General features: G+C 37.6%; 2 protein-coding genes across 2 annotated transcripts in view; one reads left to right on the top strand and one right to left on the bottom strand.

The window, feature by feature from the left end:
• The first annotated feature begins 1,133 nt into the window (after positions 1–1,133).
• On the top strand, positions 1,134–5,353 carry tmigd2 (transmembrane and immunoglobulin domain containing 2). The gene is made up of 6 exons (XM_072681160.1): positions 1,134–1,487; positions 2,283–2,627; positions 2,893–3,015; positions 3,123–3,160; positions 4,796–4,876; positions 4,958–5,353. The coding sequence occupies exons 1-6, from the start codon at positions 1,436–1,438 to the stop codon at positions 5,078–5,080; spliced, it is 762 nt and encodes a 253-aa protein (XP_072537261.1). The 5' UTR covers positions 1,134–1,435; the 3' UTR covers positions 5,081–5,353.
• Positions 5,354–9,583: 4,230 nt separating this feature from the next.
• Positions 9,584–11,681, bottom strand: part of msi1b (musashi RNA binding protein 1b) — a 28,544-nt gene continuing 26,446 nt past the window's right edge. The window contains exons 12-13 of the mRNA XM_072682576.1: positions 11,130–11,175; positions 9,584–11,017 (exon numbers count right to left, since the gene is read on the bottom strand). Coding sequence (XP_072538677.1) covers positions 11,134–11,175 — 42 coding nt within the window. The 3' untranslated portion in view covers positions 9,584–11,017; positions 11,130–11,133. The remainder of the gene's footprint in view (positions 11,018–11,129; positions 11,176–11,681) is intronic.

Here is an 11,681-nt window from a genome sequence, read left to right as displayed (position 1 = left end):
CTAAAGAGTATGGCTCTGCCTGGGCCTTATATACTGTCCTTATCATGCTGTGGTTACCCCTACGCATATTTTTTTATCATAATGTATCGCGGTTGGGTCCGCTTATGTCCTAGTGAAAAGCCCCTTACCCCTTAACCCAGTTACCTTTGTACCCGCTTATGTCCTGCGTTCTTACGGCTCTATTTTTTAAAAGAGTGCTGACACCTGCAAGGCCAATTGTGCTGACTATCGCAATACTGCAGAATTTTGGGCTTTTTCCAAACAGTTTAACTCTGATTCACCCCTAGCAGGCCCTGCCTAGTCTCCCAAGGGTATTACACTAATCTTGAGTGTACATCAATGCTGACTGTCTCCTGCCATGGTCATTGTAGCAGAATACACATATAGAACATGTTTATGAGTACATAATGTATTCTTACATGCAAATAATCCATCACACTAAAAGAAGGGAAACTATTTCAACATGATGCCAGATTCAACAGCTTTTATACAAACTATTTTATATAATATATTTTATAATATTTCATAATATTTCTGGAGAAAAAGTCTGAAACTTCACTCAACAGGTGAATTAGAAAGTTTAAGGATGCTAAAATTATATAGAGAATATATATATATATAGTCATCTACACACATACTACACAGTTATATACAGCACAACTACCAGCAGAAGGTTATTTTCTTTAAATATTTATGATGTCCTCTGCTGGGTATATATGTGTATATAAGTAGAGCTAATTATTGTCCTGGTTGAACCTGAGGTTATTACTGTCTGTATTTACTGTTATTACTGCTGTCCAGCTCAATTCTGGGAGAATCATTTTAATTAGAGACTGACCACAGTATGCAAAAGTTTGAACACCCTTGGTCAAACTTTATGTATAAACGAGTCACTTCCTCTACAGAGACACATTTCTGTACATTCTCTCACACACACACACATACTGTTTATTTTTCTGAATTTAACAGATTAAGAAAATTAACTAATATGTTAATATTTAATAAAAATAAAAAGTTTTTATTTACAGTTTTCTGTAGATAAACAGAAACGGTGTGTAAAATATGCAGGAAGGGGTGCCTAAACTTTGGTATTCAACTGTAGATTTACATTAAAGCACCTGTTTTAATACAGCAGCTAAACATGTGACCATTACAGACTGCATCTACAGTTCATATATTGATTTATCAATCCATAAATAAATGTAAATAAACGTATAGAAATGTAAACGTGTGTTTTCCTCACCTCACTGTTTTAATGTGTGTAGCAGAAGGCCGGCGGCGGCTCAGCTGCGAGGACGTATCTGCAGGGATATTAACTGCAGGCCTGCTCAGTTAACTGCAGCGTTTCTCACCTCTGCTTGGATGTGGGTGTGAACAGGCTGCGTTTGAGCTCAGAAGCAGGAGACAGACGCACCAGACAGCTACAAAGAGTGCCATGGCTCACACACACACTCTGTACACACTCCTCCTCAGCGCCTTTATCACAGGTAAGACTCGTCCTCACACTCTTCACTATATCTTCATATTCATGATGTGAATCCTGCAATTATTATTTTACACTGTATCAGAAGTCCAATACGAGCGGACCAATAGAAACACTCCAAAACCTGGAATAAAATCTTTTTACATTTACAAACTCCTCTTCCTGTAAAGCTGCTGTTCTGGAGATATGAGGTTTTGCATGGTAGCAAAATAAGATAATCTGGATCCACTTCATTTTAAATCTTTAGCTCAGGTTTTTGAATATAGTCAGTCTGATAATAATCCGATTTTATGTAGATTTGTGTGATTTTAATATTTGATTTTAATTGATGATTGATTGATTATAATTCTTCTTCTTATTATTATTATTAGTATTTTTATTATTGTTGTTGTTGCTGCTATTTTTATCACTAAATGCTTGAAAATGCAAATACTTTTATATTATATTATAAATATTATTATACATTTCAAAAACCCAAAGACGCTCATAATTATCAGCACACGGAGCATCACAGACAGCAAGAAAGACAATAATACAGACTAAATAATAATAATAAAGACATACCGGAGGGGCAGTACCGCTGTATATTATAGTATATATATTATATATTATTATAATATTTTTTGTGTTGTATTGTTTGTCAGACATTACTCATTTGCAACCATTGAACACATTATATTTAAATATACACATGTATATTTAAGTTCAGGTGTATTTAGTGCAGGTAAACTAAACAACCTGAGTAATGGAGAGTATTAATGATCTCCCTCTCTCTCTCTCTCTCTCTCTCTCTCTGCAGGGTGTGTGTGTGGAGGATCAGACCTGACTGTGTGGCAAAGTCCTGCAGTAATAAACACAACAAAGGGTCAGCACGTCAACATCAGCTGCAATTTCACAGTGACATCTACTGCAATATCGCTGAAGGTGGCGTTGGTGAGAAATAATAAAACAGTTCAATTTGATTATTATAATATTTCTGCTCTGAGATCACAGAACTTAAACAGCAGCACAGTGTCCCACACTGCAGTACTGCAGCTCCCATCAGTACGTCTGAATCACAGCGGCACCTACTACTGTAAAGTGTGGCAAGACGTGCCCAGGCTCATTAAAAGTGTTTACGGCTCAGGCACAGAGCTCCGAGTGGGTGAGTTCAGTCTTTATGGCCGTCCTAATCCATGAATTACAGTTATTACAGTAATAGATACAGTAATGATCATAAAAACTTTTCTAAATGTGGACGCATTTGATTTCAGGCTGAGTTTCCGTTCTGTTGATAACATTAGAATAAACCCAAACACACATAAAGTCAGGAAAACATCTTAAACTAATGTCTTAACATAACTGCATGTATGCCTTAATTTGATATGCTATGTTTAATACAGTGTCATTATTATTATAATTATATCTAGAAAGTTTGCCACCTGTGAATACCCCCAAGGACCCCATTACAGTTATAGTTATAGGAGCATTGGCGTTCGGCTCAGTGCTGATTACTGCCTGCATCTCAGCTGTCTTGTGTATTTTATACAAGCGTAAGTAAAAATGTGCCCGATCGTGTATTATTTTATACTTATTATCAAAACTGTGTTACATCTCATAATGGAAATAGCTGTAAAGCTCTGGGCACTGTGTCCTGCAGGTTGTCGCAAGAGACCAAAAGTCGAGGGTGAAGGCCAGGTAAGAACAGCCTTGTTATTTATCTGTACAGAGGGAAAAATGTCCAAATTAAGAATCGTGTCCATTTACAGCACCAGAGGAGTGTGTGAGGCTGTGTATTTGCACACAGTTACAGGACCCCCAACAATGCTAACAGTTCTGGACCCAGTTTCCCCAAAGCATCAGAAGATGAAGATCATCTTCACTGGTAGAGAGAGTGTTCAGTGTGATGCTCACTCGACCAGTCAGGGATCATCTAATCGTCTAAAGAGGCTATAGGGAAACTATGTTTTATAGCCCTGTTTTATAGCAGGCCAGTATTCTGAATTCCAGGTTTTACAGCAATTTAAATGCCAGCACATGTCTAGTGTTGAGTGTTCAGTAATTATGTTTAGCACAGCTGCTTTAACAGTGAATAAAAGGCCTGTATTAATTCATAATTTAATGATTTCCTTCGTTTTAATGTGCTTTGACAGTAAAATAGAAATGCTTGGAATGGACCACTACTGTTAATGCTATTATTACTGCTTAATTATTACAGTAACAGTGTCATAGGCGATCTAGCTGATTATTGGAGGTGACAGAACCGATCAGGTGTGGGTGAAACTCTGAAAGGCTGCAAAACCCACTCACCCACATGCTGATCTGAAGCTTCACTGTAATGCTAGGCATTCAGTGGAATTACAGTCAACAAGTGTCTGTATTTATCATTACAATAGAAGTACAAAGCTGCTATCTTTGCAGTCTCACCTGAAAACAGAAAAAATAATATTATTTTTCTTTCTAATATCAAATGTTTAAATGTTTAAATCTTTAATCAGCTCAGATGTTTTAGTATAATCAATCTGATCATAATCCGATTTTGTGTAGATTTGTGTGATTTTAATATTTGGTTTTAATTGATGATTGATGCTTTTAATTCTTGTATTATTTAATAATAATAATAATTATTATTATTATTATTGTTGTTGCTGCTGTTTTTGTCACTAAATGCTTAAATATGCAAATATATCATAATAGTACTTTATTATTAAATTATATATCTATATTATTATACATTTCAAAAACCCGAAGACGCTCCTAATTATCAGCACATGGAGCATCACAGACAACAAGAAAGACAATAATACAGACTAAATAATAATAATAAAGACATACCAGAAGGGCAGTACTGCTGTATATTATATATTATTAGAAATTATTAAATTATGAATTAATACAGGCCTTTCATTCACTGTTAAAACAGCTGTGCTAAACAGCAGGTCTCTGCATTTATCATTACAATAGAATTACAAAGCTGTTATCTTTGCAGTCTCACCAAATATTATTTTTCTTTCTAATATCAAATAATTTCCTGCACAAGTTCACATAAACGCATAAATTTACAGATTCATGATAAAGTAATCTCTTATAACGCCAACCTGGCAGATTCATCAACGATGCATGGAAAGCAAAATCCACCGGCCTAAACTTATTAAAAAGCTGTGTCCCAATACTTCTGTCCATATAGTGTAGATGTAACAGCAACATAGGTGAATTAAACGTAGTAATAATCGTCCACTGAGTGAAATAGCACTCTGAAGTGAACGGCGCTGTCCCTCAGAGCTGGAACTGCGTATCTGAGGCCTCTGACTGACTGGGTTGGTCTTTTGAAAGCCTGTGCAGGTAGAAGATGAGGCCGTCCTGTACGCTGCCCTGAACATCCTCAAACCTGAGCTCAGGAAGAACACACAGGAGGTGAGAGACTTTATTATGTGAATCTGAACTCAGTTATGGTGTTTATTTGTTTCCTTTGTTTAAACTGAATTCCATTTTCAGACCCTACCAGAGCCCGAGCAGAGACCCCCAGACGGCCAGACGGACAGCGAGGTTTTATACTCAAGCGTCTGCTTAAAACCACAGAATCAGAAACACACAGCAGCGCTCTCAGACCAAACCTGAGAGAGAGGAGAGTTCTGATGCTGCAGATAAAGCAGATAAAGCAGATAAAGCAGACGACTGTGAGACTGTGTGAATATGAGCCGTGTCAGCATTATCTACAGTACTGAGCTCACTATTAAATATCTGTATTTATTAAAAAGCTTGACTTTTCTCATTCTATGTTTTATTTTCTTCTCTGCTACAGTTTTAATAAAAAAAAATATTTCCTGTAAATATTAAATTATGTAAAGTTGTTGTATGAGAAAAGTATGATATAAGCACCCGCTCCAACACCCAACATCAACATTAAATATCTATTCAATAAAAAGCTTGATGGTCAACTGAAGGTCTTTTTTTCTTCTTCATCAATTTTGTGGCACTTTTTCTAGTGTTGTCCAGAAACATCTGAAACATAAAAGCAATAATAAACAGGTGACAGTATATGTATCTGAATTGCCCCCCAAAAAATATATGAATATGTTTATCACTGAGCAAAAACTCAGAGAAGGTTGTTAGCTTCAGGAGAGCATGAGGAGGCCACGCTCTGCTGAAAACCAGTGGTTCTGCTGTGGTTCCTCTGTGTTCACATTGCAGAGAACCTCACCAGTTCCATAGCCAGGAGAGCCCAGCTGCACCTCTACTGTCTGAAGAGACTCAGCATGTTCTACAGAGGGCCTGTGGAGAGTATCCTAAGCAGCTGCATCTCTGTCTGGTTTGGGAATCGCAAAGATGCTCCTGTGAATAGTGAGCACAGCTGAGAAGATCACCGGCCTTGTGCACAACCTCACCAACCCCACGTAATCCTCAATGCTGCCGTGGGGCAGAAGATACTGGAGCATCTGAGTAACGTGCCTGCCAGACTCTGCAACAGCTTCTACCCCCAAGCTGTCAGACTTCTCTACACACTGTGAGGCCCTACCCCAAGATTCTAGACCACACACACCCCAAGACCCTACGACCCCACTGCAACGTAACTGAAACAGATGACTTATACAGTTATAATGGCTTTTAATTCTCAAAAACATTAAATAATTAGAATCGTATTCACCAGAGTGTCCTGGTGTGTACAGCAGAATGGCGGCCCCAGTTCAGCTCTTTTCTATTTGCGGTAAAAAACAACCCTGTGGTCTGAAGAAAAACTAGGAAGCTAAATAAGAGCTCAGTTCAGTTCAGAGCTCAGGGTGTGGGTGTGAACAGACAGAACCACACAGAGGCCCCAGTTACAGAAGTACCATGCGGCACACACTCCTCCTCAGCGCCTTTATCACAGGTAAGAGCTCAGCCAGACAGTAATGCAGCTCTGCACCTTCAAACGTGATCATTACACTGTAGCAATACTGCTTCACTACCTGTTCCCTGTTTGTTTTAGGTTCTCCAGAGAAGCGCAGATGATCATAAGCTCGTATCTTCAGTGTGTGCTGGCGTCACTTACTATTACAGCTTTAATGATCTCACTCTCTCTCTCCCTCTCTCTCTCTCTCTCTCTGCAGGGTGTGTGTGTGGAGGATCAGACCTGACTGTGTGGCAAAGTCCTGCAATAATAAACACAACAGAGGGTCAGCACGTCAACATCAGCTGCAATTTCACAGTGACATCTACTGCAATATTGCTGAAGGTGAAGTGGGTGAGAAATAATGAAACAACAGATATTCAATTTGATCATTATAATATTTCTGCTCTGAGATCACAGAACCTATCCAGCAGCACAGTGTCCCACACTTCAGTACTGCAGCTCCCATCAGTACGTCTGAATCACAGCGGCACCTACTACTGTATAGTGTGGCAAGAACTGCCCAGGCTCGGAGAAAAGGTCTACGGCTCAGGCACGGAGCTCCGAGTGAGTGAGTTCAGTACATCAACCTAGTTTCTTTCTATGCTTTTGTTTCTTGTTGTAATTGTATTTTTTTATGTTCTGTAAAATTAAATGACCCAAAACATTAAAAACACAGGATACAGGCTCGGCTATAGTTAAATAAACCAATGAAGAACCATCTGTACAGAACCTTAAACCGGTAAAGAACCTTTACATCAACTTAAGGTCTTCACACATCTATTACAATGGTTCCTTATTGATGACATCGCTCAAAGAACCCTATATATATATAAATGTGATCATTTGATTGTAAATAATCAAATACAATATCAACACCTAAATGTATACAATATAATATATAATAAGAAGAATGGATATAATAATAATATAATATATAATACAAATATTATATTTTTATTTTTTTCCCCTGTTCATCTTAATTTAATATATATCAACATTTATAAATATAATATATAATAATAATATATAATAATAACAATAGTATATCATAATAATATAATATATTATATATAATACAAATAATTATAATTTTTATTTTCCCACTGTTCATCTTAATTAAATATATATATCAATATTTATAAATATAATATATAATAATAATATAATAGATAATAAAAAATATAATTATACTTTTTATTTTTTCCCGTTCATCTTAATTTAATATATATCAACATTTATCACTTTTTTTTTTTATCTTGTACGGCTTGACTACACATTTGCAATTTTTCTCTTAATTCAGTTTAGTTTTTTTGTTGTTTTTATTCCAGTTTTGTTTATTATTATTATTATTATTATTATTATTATTATCCGGTGTCAACCAGAGGAGGACAGGTTCCTCTCAAGGTTTCTTCCTCTTGCCTCTAGCTTGCTGAACAGAGGCTCGGACCCGGACGGATCTTTGTAAAGCTGCTTTGTGACAACATTCGTAGTGAAAATCCTATAGAAATACATGTGAAGTTGAATTTCTGTGCAGAAGTTTTGATCATCCCATCAAACCCAGAAGCTCTCGTTCTGGAGGTGCTGCTGCTGATCCCGGCCCTGCTTACCGTCTGCGCTGTCTCTGTCTTCTGCTTGGTACACAAATGTAAGTCCCAGTAGATCCTCATCCTCTGTCAGTCCTCTGGACGGGGCAGTGTTAATGGGAGGGTGATTAGGGGTGAGAGAGTGAGGCTGTGGAGCTAAAGCTGTGCACTCTCTCTCTCAGACTGCTGCACAGAACAGAGACAGGTCCCGGTGAGTACTGCCTTCTTACTTTTCTTTTCTATAAAATATTCTTTCATCATGTTTCGCTTCTTGTTTTAAGAAAACAGTGGAAATCCAACATTAATTATTAAAAGTGTGAAAATAACATTTAGTAAATAAAAAAGGTTTACTGTTTAGAGAAGACACGGATCTGACACGGGTCCTCTGTCTAAATAGAGGACTTTTTATTATAGCATAAAGATGAACATAACCTTAACATAAAGATTGTTATACTACTAATAACAATATTAATACTTTTGCATGACTTTTTTCAGATCAGTGTGAAGTCAAACCCGGAGTGCACAAAGACTGAGGTTTTATACTCATTTGCATAAAACCACAGATTCAGAGATACAGAACTCACCTGGCACTTTCAGACGAACCTGATTCCCACAGTTTAGGCCCAGAAAACATGTAGCTATATGTAATATTAGACCCATAAAGATAAATGAATGCACAAATATGAACATTTTAAAATAATGTAGTGTAATGTAGTGTCTGTATGGACGACTGTCCTGTCCTTTATGACCGGGGCATGAGTCGGCCCTTTCAGGATAGAGATTTCCATCAGATTCTGAGCACCTGTGAATAAGAAGTCCAGTTATATATTTATAACTATAGAAAAATCCGTTATATAGTTATTATACTTACCAGCATCATTTACAGCCGTGTGTTTAAATACCCGTCATGTCAGAGGTGATATTCTGTATGGGTTGTTGATGCGCCGTGGCTGAAGCTGTGGAACCTGAATCTCTTTGATTAATAATAAAATGGATTTTAAACTCTGGATGTTCTGAATTATTTTAATGTAAAGCTTAAAACACAAAAACTGGACGATTAGAAAAAGAAGACTGACCCGCTGCAGGTCCTGTGCTGAGAGAAGCTGGATGACAGATGTTCTAGCTAGAATCTAGACGTTACTCAGTACCCTCCTTTTCCAGCGATTCTACCCTGAGGGTCACGGCTAGCCGAACGCCTAATAATTTCTGCGGCCTACGTCGCTACATGTTCTCCTGAATATCTCTGCATTCTCAGAATTAGCAGGTTGTCAATAACACAGAATACAAATGTTAATAAGTAAATGTGAGCTAAATGCTAAGCTAACACTAAGCTAGCTACTGTCCCTGTGAGGCTGATCCAACCTAAAACACCTCAAACAGCTTTAATCTTTAATAAATAAAAAAGGTTAATAAAATGTGTTTGGCAGCAGTACAGATCCTGTAATAGTTCATAATGAACGCTTAAATAAAAAATAATTTATAAACAAATAATTTAATAAATGTGGCTAAACTTTGTGCGAGGTCATGTCGGTGCGCAGCAGTGTTAGCTTAGCTTGTAGCATTATGTAGCTAGCTAGATAAGAGTTTGAAAAATGCAAAAAAGCAAAAATGAATCATTTTAGTTTTTACCATTAAAATATTGTATATACTGACACACACACAGACAGATTGAGTTGTAATATTTGAAATAATTTATTAGGAATTTTGAAATGTCCATTTCGTACAGACAGTGAAGTGTGACTGAAGACATTATTGAGAGTTTTGGAGTTACTGGACCTAGACCGGTCATCCTCGCCGTCATTATTAACCCCCACAACAAAAATAACCCCCAGTTTCTCCCAGTATCAGTTTTGTTCGCAGTGATTAGCGTCACCCAGTCGGGCGGCGGGACGAGGGCCTTCAGATCAACAGGTCAAATCAACAGAGGTTTCAGATCAGAGCGACGCGTTTAGTCGACAACAGAAACAACCGACGCTTAAAACAGAACGTGGAGGTTAGAAAAGTATTAAATTCACATTTTAAATCCTCTCATACAGGGAATACATTAGACCATGCCAGCACCAACTGCACACACACACTCGCATACACACACACTCACACACACTCTCACAGTCTCCAGCATTATTAGTAGCCTGTCATACACATACACACACACACACACACTTTCTTCAACAGCACACAAAACAAACACGTTTCAAGTTCAAAAAAAAAAGAAAAAGAGAAAATGAAGCCAAAAGGTCAAAATATTACATTTAAAGAAACAAAGACCGTCTCGCGCATACGTGCGTGTGTGTGTTAAAGACGTCTCGTGTGTGTTAAGTGTACAAAAACTTGCGTGTTAAGACTCACACAAACAAAATCACACATCACAGATGTTTTCCACAATGAAACGTTTTTCCAAGTGACCTCAACAAGATCCAGAAGACAGCGTTTAAAATCCTTTACAAGAAAAACAACAAGCTCAAATCTAATGAAAAATATGTCCTTGGTTAATAACATTGCTATGATCATGATCAATCATATCATAAATCCAGTTGCAAAACTACCAAAATATACATTTTTTGAAACATTCCTTCCAATATTTTCTTTTCCGTAGAAAATGTATCATCTTAAATTCATCGTGTCCCCTTTTAAAAAAAAATCCAAAAGTGTAACAGGGACACATTGTTATTATTATCCTTATTATTGTTGATATTATTAATAATATTATTGCTCCTGTAAAACTGTTAACGTCTAAAAAATCACTCTACAAATGTAAACCTACAGTGTCTTGAAAAACACATGAATAAATTTCATAACAAAAGGAAACAGCATTTTGCGATAAAAAGGAAAAACAGGAAGATTGAAGATATTTATAAGAGGAAAGCGTACAGCGGCGTCTTTTTTAAAAATGCTTTTTGTTCGAACCAGAAAATAATCTAAATATTTACATGCCCTTCGGTTAAAGAGAGAGAGAGACAGAGAGAGAGACAGAGAGAGAGACAGAGAGAGAGTGTGTGTTAGTACTGGTGATGTGAGAGAAATGCAGAAACTCTAGTGTAGTTTGCTGTAAAAGTGTGGGACTGGCTCAGGGCAGGCAGCGCCGTCCATCAGAGCGGTCAGCTTTAAGAGAAAGAACATACACACTTTTACTATCTTACAGGTTTACAGTTCGTCCATTTCTACAGTTTAGACACTCTTGGAAACAAACGGAGTCCAGTCAGTGGACACTCACTGTCTCAGTGGTAGCCGTTAGTGAACGCTGTAGCAATCAGAGGACCCTGGAAGACAGAAGAGACACTAATCAGTACCCATGTCCCCTCTCATATCCAGAAACATCACTGTCAGCATCACCGCTCACACCCCGTCACTTCACTGGTTGTACTGGGAGATGTTAGGGTTGTATTAGGAGGTGTTTGGGTTGTACTGGGAGATGTTAGGGTTGTATTAGGAGGTGTTTGGGTTGTACTGGGAGATGTTAGGGTTGTATTAGGAGGGGTTTTGGTTGTACTCTGAGATGTTTGGGTTGTATTAGGAGGGGTTTTGGTTGTACTGGGAGATGTATGGGTTGTACTGGGAGGGGTTTGGGTTGTACTGGGAGATGTTAGGGTTGTACTGGGAGTGGTTTTGGTTGTACTGGGAGATGTTTTGGTTGTATTAGGAGGGGTTTTGGTTGTACTAGGAAATGTTTTGGTTGTACTGGGAGGGGTTTTGGTTGTACTAGGAAATGTTTTGGTTGTACTGGGAGAGGTTTTGGTTGTACTGGGAGGGGTTTTGGTTGTATTAG

Source organism: Salminus brasiliensis, chromosome 6 (genome assembly GCF_030463535.1).
Source record: "Salminus brasiliensis chromosome 6, fSalBra1.hap2, whole genome shotgun sequence".
Taxonomy (NCBI): domain Eukaryota; kingdom Metazoa; phylum Chordata; class Actinopteri; order Characiformes; family Bryconidae; genus Salminus; species Salminus brasiliensis.
Note: the sequence above shows the minus strand (reverse complement) of the source record. Positions and strands in the feature narration are given on the sequence as shown.

Excerpts from the sequence above, each read along its gene's own strand:
- tmigd2 (XM_072681160.1), top strand. The coding sequence starts at position 1,436 with ATGGCTCACACACACACTCTGTACACACTCCTCCTCAGCGCCTTTATC. Across the intron at positions 2,628-2,892 it reads AGGCACAGAGCTCCGAGTGG|AAAGTTTGCCACCTGTGAAT; the intron begins GTGAGTTCAGTC and ends AATTATATCTAG. Across the intron at positions 4,877-4,957 it reads TCAGGAAGAACACACAGGAG|ACCCTACCAGAGCCCGAGCA; the intron begins GTGAGAGACTTT and ends TTCCATTTTCAG.